The sequence below is a fragment of the Parasteatoda tepidariorum genome, chromosome 6, assembly GCF_043381705.1.
Source record: "Parasteatoda tepidariorum isolate YZ-2023 chromosome 6, CAS_Ptep_4.0, whole genome shotgun sequence".
In the NCBI taxonomy this organism is placed as follows: Eukaryota; Metazoa; Arthropoda; class Arachnida; order Araneae; family Theridiidae; genus Parasteatoda; species Parasteatoda tepidariorum.
The window spans coordinates 54,874,407-54,885,703 of NC_092209.1; the positions used below are offsets into that span (position 1 = coordinate 54,874,407).

Sequence of the window (11,297 nt, forward strand, 5' to 3'; positions counted from 1 at the left end):
TAAATACTTCACTTACATTTAAAAGAAATACAGACAACATTTGGGAGCCACGTAAGAGAATTATATATAATAGATATATCAAGAATTCACTATACGGAGGTAATAAATTTGACTTCGTGCGAATCGTGCACGTAATCGATTACGTGAAAGATTAATTATTAATCATCTTATTACCATTTTATTTGTCTTTTTAAATATGATTACTAAATTTAAGAATTTCTAACTTACGGAGCTCTTCTCTCTCCATCAAAGCAATGTGACGCTGTCAGCACATATTTCTTACTGATGAGTGACGCTCCGCACAGAAAGGTTTTATCTTTCACTCCTGGTGAAGGTTTTCTGAATATAGCAACCTTTAAATAAAAAAGCAAGCACTTTACTTTATACTTCATTTTTTATAATTAAATGAGATACAAAGAGATGCAACATATGGGTAACTGTCCATTACTGGCTGACAACGAAAATTTACAGAATAGAAATGAAATTTCTAATACTGAGTCAACAAAGCGAGCATCTACAATGACAAGGAATCTTTATCTGGTGGAATCTCAGAATTGCATACCTGCAAGCAACGTCATCGCCGGTAAATCGTGACATTCGCCAATTCAGAAGCCAATTAAATTCGATACAAGTGCATGACGTCACTCACAGGTACCCAATTAAATCTGATTTAAATCATAACGTTGGGAATAGTCAAGCAATTTTCTTTTCGAGTTTCAGATACCCAAAAAAGACATGCAGTTATTTTCGTTGTTCTTAAAAATTATCTTGACCATTTTATATCGAAATCCTTGTTAAGTATTCGTATATTTCGTGAAGTAATTAAATTTTAAAAACTATGATAGTACACTTGGTACTTTTATCAAGTAATTTACGTTTTTATTGCCCAAATGAGAATCAGTTTTCTAGCTAAAAAGTCATTCATTGTAGAGAATTGAACTAAAACTAAATGCTTGAAGTTAGAAAGAAATCTACTGGTAAAGTTTTTTACAACTTTGGCGTAGTTAAGCGAGTCTGGATGTGGTTTGCCTGGCTTGATACCGATACCATTGCGAATTCTTCGTTCTTTCTACAAGTATACTATTCCTTCGATTTTTAATTTTAATTAATATTCTAGGCATGCATCATATGATACATACTAAACTAGCAAATATGCTTATGATTCGTATTTATTATTTAGCAATTTTTTTTTCACTTTGCTTTAAAACTTGCAAATTTCAATATTTTCTCTATGTAGTCGTATTAATAATTTAATATTTTATTTTTAAAAGTTACTGCAACTCTCTTATATCTTAAATAAAGCTAAATGACGCGAAAACAAAAATGATAGCCTGAAATCGGAGACACCATAGTTTCGGTTCTGTTAACAAGAACCTTTATCAGTGCAAAATAATAGAAAAAAGGATACAGGACTCAGGTATGTGGGAGTGAGGTAAAATCCCCAGGTGTTAAAGATGTATATAATTAGGATATAATTAGGTGTATAATTAGTATATAATTAGATGTATATAATTAGGTGTATATAATTTAAACAACTGATACATGCTATAAAGGGATTAGAGAATTCGGTATTTCTGTACTAACCATCCATGGCCAAGAATTAGACCTGGCCTCTGCTCCCCCTACAATAATTGGCCTTGCTGCAGAACCAAGTTGTCCTAGAGTGAAAATAATTTAATTATTTTGAAGTGCAAAATAAAAACAGCAATCTTTCCTGATTTTTGTAGTCAGAAATTGAAAATGTGTATACTTTCTCACTTTTTGATCGGACATATTTTATTTCTCTTTTATTCCGCCGTGAAAATAATCCACCACGACCAAATGCTCCACGCGATCTTCCGCTGCTTCCAGTTCTGCGTATTTCGTCTTCAAAGTTTGGAGACCGTGAACCACAACCTGTAAATTCATTTAAAATCACTGTACTATAAATAAATAAAAAGTATAGTCTTTGCATTAATCGTTGTGAAGAGCACAAAATAATGTATAAAATTGATCGATTTTTCCATTAACTCTCATCGGTATGTTTTGAAGCTCTGGTATAAATATCTCAGAAAGGAATCATTCAATTTGCTCAAATTTTATTTGATAATGCTGACCCTGAAATGTCACAACAGATTTCTTTTATGAATCAAAAGTAACAAACAGGTTGCTACAGTGCTTTACTGTCTGAGAAAAGATTGTTGCATACGTAACTATTCCAATAAAAAAATTAAAAAACGTTAAAGGTCGGATAAACATGATGTGCCCATTTCCGGATTTAATATTTATATTAACTTATACTTACTAACTAATTAATAGTTAGTTACTAATTATAGCAACTAACTAGAGAAATGAAACTTATTTTCTTCAATTTTCTAATTTTCTTCTTCAATGCAAATTTTCAATATTTTCTTCAATAATTTCCAGTCATTACTTTTAATCTTAAACCAACTATCTTGATTTAGTCAAAATAAATTACAACTACATAAGCTGACCAGCGTCCTAATAAAACTAAAAAAAATTGATTGTAAAATTTCTGTATTGATTGTAAAATCAAATATACGTATATTTGAAGGCTCGCCACTTTACTTATCCAATTTAATATTCTTTTTTTTTTAACAGCAGGCACTGAACTTTCGTTCTTCGCCTTAGAAGATGCCGGAAGTGTTGCTCATTTATCGTTACCCAGTGGGCACCTGTGAACCAAAGTCACGGAGGCGAGCAACATTACCCACGCCACACTGCCACAAATACCTGTTCATAGGGTGGGCCACATTCATACATTCACACATCAGAAGACAACAGAGAGAGAGAGAGAGGAACATCCATGTCCAGAGCGGGATTCGAACCCGCAGCCATTGGCTTCGCAGACAGGCACGTTAACCACTCGGCCACCTGGTCGGCAATTTAATATTCTGGAAACACGAATCCCACGAAGAGATTCTCGAACAGAAATAATTTTTTTAAAGTAAAAAGTTATGCTTTCGTATGTTCCTTTGGAATCCAGATATTCAGCTTTCTAATGCAAGCTAGTCAGCTTTCGACAACATAATTTTAATTTAGTCATGCAAATTCAATCAATCAAAACTTCAATTCTGACGCATCGAAATTGTGACATTACTTAATCAAAAACCGAAATCTTCTGGAATTTAAATGGAAAAATATTGTTAAAAAGAAGATTATGCGAAATTAAGTTTCGAAACATTGTCTGTTGCCTTACCCGGAAATGTTATATCAATATTTTTAACCGTATCTGGTTTAGGATTGGGGCGTGGCCGACGCGTCGTAGTTGTAGTTGTACTCGTAGTAGTTGCTTCCGTTGTTGTAACCTTGTCCAAACAGCAGACGATGGGATTCAAACCGTGACGGCAAGTATGTCTTGTCGGTCTTCTACATTCCGATCTCCTTTTACATACTCCTTCACGCCTGCGATATTGACAAGGACGATCTTGATAAAGACTATGAACACGAATCGATCTTCCAGAAGCATCATCTTCATCGTAATCGTAGTCAGAGTCTGACGCAACTCCTAAAATGGGAAAAGAAAAATAAATCCAAGTTTTTCATTGGCTTTATTGAAGATTTTTTGTAGATATTCATTTTATTTAAAAACGTTCGTAACTAAGCTATTGACTACAGTTTTTATTTTATCAGAATGATCTCATAACACTCATGTAATATTGGGTTGTTCGGAAAGTAGACCGAAAATTCGAAAAGTGGAAACTGTTTTTTTTCCTTCCCAACAGAGGACTTAATTATATTTTTTGTCAGCCAAGTTCACACTCAAGCCGCATAATCATTAAATATTTTGACAGCTGATATAGCAACCGTTGCTTACGAGAAAGTTCTATTGATTCTACGTTGTGTTGTTTGTGGTTGGTGTCCTTTTAAATATGGTAAGTGAAAATATTTTGCCATATTATACACTTTTTACAATCGAAAAAGTAAAAATGCTGTTAAAGCAAGAAAAAAAATTATCCGATGTGTTTGGAGAAGATGTATAGGCAGTACGCCAGTGGAAAATCTGGTTTGCAAAACTTTGATTTAGATGCACTGAGCCAGTTTAGGTTGATGAAGACGCAAAATAAGCATTAATTGGTGCAAATTGGTGGATTCTCATGTTCTTACGGAAAAAAAATCGATGACGTCGTATTAAACATCTACTATTTGCTTCTCAAACGACAAAAAAAAATTTCGATTTTTGCAGCGCATTATCACTGGGGCTGAAAGACAGGTTACCCACAATATTTGTTTGAGCGCCTATAAACAATTTTAGATGGTAATGCCTTTACTTCAAATGAGAAGTTCAAAAATCACTTAGATCAGTTAGTTACCAGTAAAGAACAAAAATTTTATGAGCTAGGAATCATGCTATTGCCAAAAAGAGGAAATAAGGTATTTGACCATAATGAACAACATAAAATTCCATGAAATATTTATTCACTAAAAGGAAATCGCCTTTCATTTTCATAAGCAAGAAACGAAATCATTTTCCGGATAGTTATACATAGGTTGCTACTTCAAACAGTAACTAACTTTCACTTAAAAACAGCTTTGTTAAAATACATTGAAAAATTAGGTGAGTCTTAATAGCTTAGTGGTAGCGCTCTCATGCCACTTATCCAAGGCTCTATCCTCGGACCGTTCCTATTTTATTAAAGTTATGAATAATTTAAATCATTATTTCCAGGATACCAGCAATCTGAACGGGTGTGGGTACTACAAACGATCTCCATTATCGTAGGTGGAGGGATTTAAAACTCCTATTTTTTAATATTATGCAAATTATTATTAAGTTACTGTTTAAAATATTATTTAATAAATGGCAGCTGACCAAGTAAACCTATAGAGACCTATTCTTTGATCAAAAAATAATAACGCATGGAATAAAGAAGTAATCATAACACATAAATTGAAATTTTGAGTGATGTTTTTGTAATTTTTTCCCCTATTAAAGTGTTTGCCTATTTTAGGCAAATATGAAACCCAATGTACCGAGATTCCCATATGGTAGAATTTTCTTTTCTTTTTTTCACATTAGCTTTCACCTACAGCAGCATTTATAAATGGTGAACAGTAAAGAATTCAGATCGAGAGACTTTCAGAATGCCACAGTATATTTGATTTTATAACTCTACTGATAATCGTGTTTGTTTGACGGAAATATTAAAGCCATGAGCAATAATGCGGAAATTAAAAGACTTTTAAAACAAAATTAGTACTACTTTCTCTTCATATAAATGTATCAATTCAAATGATCCCGAAGGCTGCAGGATCAATAAGGAGCCGTTAAGCGGTGAGTTCATGTAAGCAAACCAGCTGTTTGCTTCCAGCGGCTAGTTTTGATCATAAAATAAAAACGCCTATTTTTTAAATTATTTGCAAACACTATTTTATTATCTGCAAATACTTCATATTTCCCAAACATGATGTTTAATTTTGTTTTGCACATTTAGAACAATTAAAATGTTTCTTACCTATAATGATTAAACTAACTAGAATCCATTTCATTTGCAAATAGTTTGAAGAGAATTTCATGGTCAAAATAAGAAAACCTGTAAAATTATCAATGAAACTTTTATCAATAAATAGATGAAAAATCTTGATATTTTTTATTATAAATTGTAAAATTGAGAAATAGACTAATAAAGATACATTAAAACTCACACAGCTACTATTCATTTCAACGATCGGCTAGTTCTTATTTTTTGATGCTTTATCTATATTTTTTATTACTGACAATTGTTTTGTGTCTAAGTTTTTATAATTTATTTTATTACTCACAACTTTTTTCGTTTTTCATTGCACATATAAAGTACAGAAAATGTGGCTTTTCTCCATAATGAGATCAACATTAGAACTAACCAATTCCAGACTATTATATATATTTTTTAATTTTATCTTATCACAGGTCCAATTATGAGCTTACAACTATTAATGATCAACTCCGTAGACTTGTAATTTTGAACCCAATCCAAAAGACAAGTCCTATTGGGAAAAAACTAAGCTTCGTGGAGGATTTTTTGATGGAACTAACCGACATTTGAGTTACATAGAGAAAGAAAGCACGAAAATCTCTCACGGTTAGCCCGACGGAAAGAGGATTCAAACCCAAGATCCATCTACCTCTGAAGATATTTTACGTCAGCATTGTGGTTAGGACCAGCCGGGAGCAGAACTCGTATCAACCAGCCACCGCAGGAATTCGAACCTGGATCACTTCAATTGGAAAGGGAGCGCTATATCTCCTGAGCGACAGCTACTTCTATAGGGTAGTTTTTATTTTATTTTATAACCGGTGCTGAACAGCCGACCGAATTATTGAGTTTACGACTGCTAGTGTTCAAATCCGTAGCCACGAAAGCCTCCCACAGTTAGTCTGACGGCAAGGGGACTCTGGCCCACGATCCATCTACCACTGATTATTGATTCATGATACCATATTTTACGTTCGCACTGTGGTCGATGCAAGCCGGGTGCAGAATTCGTTTCGACCGGCCATCGCTGGGTATCAAACCCGGATCAAATAGGGAGGCGAGCGCTCTATCTACTACGGAACCCATAGGGTGGATTCAAACATTCCGTCTCACTTGATAATAGGATTTTACTAAAGTATTTAAATTCAATAATATTTATTCACCATTTCTTAGAAATATAAGCCATAGTTGCATTTTTTTATATAAATATTTACTGTGATATGTCATTTTATTTATCATAATTCTAATATATAATATTCTGGCAATATTAGAATGTCTCTTTAATCACTCTGTTAAAGACCATAAACCAAGCTAAATATGGTACAAATATTTTTTTTTTTTAAATTTTATAAAAATGTTGTAAAAAGATCAATTGAAGGCTTCAATTTTTTGAAAAAATAACTCTTTAATGTATTACTTTTCAAGTTACCCCTCTTAATTTTTTTTTATAAAGTATGGCTTTACATTAGTTACAAAGTATTACATTTTCTTTTCAAAAACTTGAGAAAGAGTATTTAAGGGTTGTTTCGAATAAATGTCTTTCGTTGATTTTTTTCCATCATATAAATGTAAACACGGATATTTTATCATTGTTTAGAGCAGATAATTTTGTGTGACTAACGCAATATATTAAATTGAGACCTTGATTTGATCCACGGGAAATCTAAATTTAACTGTATTTTATTTGAAAAATAATATTTTTGTGCATCAGATTTTAATTTAAAGGTGCAGAAATGAAAAAGAAATAATACAATACGTTTTTTATCAATCAGGTTTACAAGCATCGAAAGTATGTACTGCTTCCTTCATGATCATCATAGGACAAAGAATTTCATTGGCCTAAAACTTGGTTGTTTATACTGTGTTAGCTCTTCAATTTCTAAGGAAACTTCTCACTTTATATACCGTAAGCAAACAAAAGAAATGTGACTGTAAGTATACCTAATTTAGCCCATTTGTGCATCGAGAAAAATATGTGGTAGTACAAGTGTTATACCATAACGATTTATTTTGAAAAAATATGATAGTTATATGCCTACAATAATATATTAATAATATAAATATTACCTAAAATTAATCTTTATATTCATGTATCTTTCATTTACAAACTAGTTTAATTTTAAGAATTAACGAATGTAATGTTATATGCATTCTAAATTAATAATTCTTATCGTAAAAGTAGCTTTACAATCTCTCATGGGTATCGCTTCTTATTGCTGTTATAAATTTTAGTTTTAATTAATAAAAAATGTTTGACTACTTTACACCACTTAGTGTAAAAGAAAATTCTTGGTATAGCGGAACACTTAGTAGAGTACCATTTTGATTTAAGGTTTTTGCCATCATTTTTAGCATTAAGATACTCAAAATTTTTTACAGAGTTTTGTAGAATTATAGATACAATGTCAGATGGAGATATCGTATAGTATGTACATTTTTCTGGAGTTGCTAAAATGTTATGTATTCAGAAAAGCAAATGTGTCCCAAAGTCATTTGTTGTAAAATTTGTGTTTTTAATGCATGATTCTTGGTTTGGAAAACTATCTTAAGTTATTTTACCCCAAACTACATATAATTCAAAATTTCTTATAAAAAGGCCATCAGTTATTTTAATTTTTGATTGGTGAGTCTTTTAAAAAGATATTGAAGTTAATGATATTTCCATAAATTTCATATTTTTTTCATATCTGGTTACAGGCGGATATTTTTTCCAATGGTAATAAAACTTATGACTCAATATTTGAATCAAAGTGATTTTGACCGCCACAACAATAAAAATATTTAAAAATGCGCATGAAAGAAATGACAAAAATGTTTATGAATGATTTATAAGACTATAGCTTAATAATGATAGATTTGCATTTTATGTAAACTAAAGTTTAAATTTGAATGTGACAGATAATGTTATTAAAATATATCCTTTTTTTACTTTTTGTTTAATGAATGTACCTAGAAGACTCGTCTGTTTATCATAACCTTTTAACTATGTATTTATTTACTATCGGTAAATGAAGGGTTAATTTATATCAAATCTCAGCGCTGAGACATTTTAAAATTTGCTTTAATGTTTTTTATTATTATTATCTTTCTATCTACTTATTTTTTTATTTACTTATTTATTTATCGGAGGATTGTTGACTAAAATGTTCATTTTTTTTCTTTTCTTCCATAAGATATTCGAAATCTTAATTCTTAATCAAGTATATATGCAGGATCTTCCTTCTGCAGGTGCAGAGTCGTCCTCTTTAAGGGCTGCAAACTTCCTACTGAAATTTCTTCTAGTGATACCTAAGTTTATGTTTCATTGCATGATTCTTTATTTTGTAAATTTGATTCAAAGTAATTTTCCACACCAGTATGTGTAAATTATTCAAAAGTTCATAAGAAACGCCACCTTATTACAACTCTCTAGTGGGGAGGCTTTTAAAATATGAGACAAATTGCCGAAAATTATTAAAGCTTCAGTTTTTAATTGTTTAGCACTCTATAAAATATTTTGCAATAAGCGTAGTAGCTGGCAGACCTGCTCTTCAGACCTGAAATGTTATGACTATGCACAGACAGAAAATAGTTTTGAAATGGTAGCTAAATGTTAAAGAATATACATACTTTGAAGTATTCATGTATGCTAAAAATATTTTCAATTCGTCTATCGTAGTACGGAAAGTTCTAAAATGATTTTGTAAAACTAAAGTGTAAATTAACTTTATGAAGTTTTCAACAGTTCTGAGAAAATTGCTTGTCTTTAAATTTTCGAGGATTTGGGTACTCTGTATTTGGTGGGGTTCACAAATGTGTTATTCGAGTCTGAGAGGCTAAATTAAACAAACAGTTTTTGCAAATATATAACTGAAAAATGGTTAACCGTTAATTCACCGGACTTACATTTTGTAACACCAAGAAAATCACTTTGTAAAAAAAGTGGTCACACGTTTATGATTAATTTAAGTAAATATGATTACCACTTTAAATATAAAAATGAAATACTACGGACAATCCGTAGTTGTTGTCATGCATTATCATACACTGCAACATTTGTGGGTCATGCAAAATATATTTTCCGCTGGTTGAGAACTAATGCAGTAATATTTATTCCAAATAGAATCTCTATAAAATTCTTATTAGGAGTTCAGGACAAACTTGATTTCGAAAATTAGACCTTTTATATATATGTTTAAATTAATCATACATAGTAGTGCGAAAAATTATTTTAATCCTAATTTATTAATATATAATAATACTTTATCTATATTACCAAAAGAAAAATTATTTGCTGAAACTACTATTTGCCAACTACTACGGAGATACCGTAGTAGTTGGAAGTCATACATTGTGAAAATTACTTTTTTAAACAAGTGTCAAAAATTCATGCAATGATAAAACTCATTTCAGTTGTAAAAAGTAATTTATATTTTAATTCATTTAAAAGTCACAGACAGAGTCGTCTATTAAATGGGTATTAACTTCATCTAATTGAGTTAAAAAGAAAATAATTGTTTAAATTTACTTACGGGTGATTTGAAATTATATTCCACTCGCAGCATTCATATCCAAAGCAAAACACATAGAATCAGTCGAAAAAGCTTAACTTCCCAGGTAAATTGCGTTTAACATGTTCCATACGTACGGACACCTGATACTAATTTGCGCTTGAGGGGGTTTTTTCGTAATTTTTCTTGCGCAAAAACGACATTTCTTTCTTTTTCAAAGCAAGCTCTATGTTCGGGAATTCCTGTAATATGATTGGTTATCAATGCGTGTGGTGATTACTAAACTGCTCCGTAACGAGTTAGCAGGAAGATGATCATGGCTTTGACCGCTATTATTTCTTTTCAATTTTATTGTTTCAGTTAATTCAAGGTCATTGCAATTTTTTTTTGTTTTGTTAAATGTGTTATTAACTTACTGACGTCACAATTAGCTAGTTAAAGCAACAGCCTACGCATATGAATTTGTTTTTTGCAAATTGATAATAGATCGATTTGTAGCACTTTCACAAATTATTAATTTTTTCTCGTTTTTTTTTTAAATTTGGCAGTTTAATCGGCTTTAAATTTACCTAATGACCTATTGTCATCCTATTAGTTTGAAGGTTGAGTGAACATTATTTATTTTTACTTTGGCTTTACACGTGTAAGATTTAAGTAAAGATCTTAATCCATTTAAATAAATTGTGAAAGATAAAGATTTTTTTCTTTTTTTTGTTTCTCTCAATTTCTCCTTTACAGAAATTAAAGCAGTGAAATTCATCAGTATTTTCACAATTTGGTGCAGTAGTATATCATAAAAAATAAATACAAACCTTGCAGAACACCTCAATTAACCTTTATAACACACATTTATTAATTTATTCATTTATTTATTTATAAAAAGTGTTTTATTAATTTACTGACTTCACAGTCAGATGACTAAAATAAACATTATATATACTTATTAGTACATTAGTAGATTTAGTACATTGGTGTATTCGTACAATAGTACAGTTCCTCTAATTACTTTAAAATTTTTGACTATTTTAAAGTTTTGATAAATTATTTTTTAAAAAAAAACTTGAAAATATAAGTAGTTTTAGATTTATAAAGCGACCAATTATAGTGTTACAAGGTTAAAGGGTCGAGTTACTGTTAGTAATTTCTTTTATCTTCGCTAACAATATTTAATTTGTTTTAAAATTTTTAAAAAAAAAGTCAAACTGGTATTTTTTTCTCAATATCATCGATTGTTTTAGAACAGAAATTAAACAGTGAAACTGATTTACATTTTCCATATTTGACACAGAAATTATTTGTTTTATTGTACAGGTTTATTGCAGCCATAACAAAGAAAAGAGATGATACTAAA

At 30.7% G+C, this 11,297-nt stretch overlaps 1 protein-coding gene across 1 annotated transcript in view; it reads right to left on the bottom strand.

The window, feature by feature from the left end:
- The window catches only part of LOC107436373 (transmembrane protease serine 9), a 44,072-nt gene extending 33,803 nt beyond the window's left edge, over positions 1 to 10,269 (bottom strand). Inside the window, exons 1-6 of the mRNA XM_016048069.4 lie at positions 9,968 to 10,269; positions 5,457 to 5,534; positions 3,200 to 3,508; positions 1,759 to 1,896; positions 1,585 to 1,658; positions 229 to 353 (exon numbers count right to left, since the gene is read on the bottom strand). Coding sequence (XP_015903555.2) covers positions 229 to 353; positions 1,585 to 1,658; positions 1,759 to 1,896; positions 3,200 to 3,508; positions 5,457 to 5,517 — 707 coding nt within the window. The 5' untranslated portion in view covers positions 5,518 to 5,534; positions 9,968 to 10,269. The remainder of the gene's footprint in view (positions 1 to 228; positions 354 to 1,584; positions 1,659 to 1,758; positions 1,897 to 3,199; positions 3,509 to 5,456; positions 5,535 to 9,967) is intronic.
- Between the last annotated feature and the right edge of the window lie 1,028 nt (positions 10,270 to 11,297).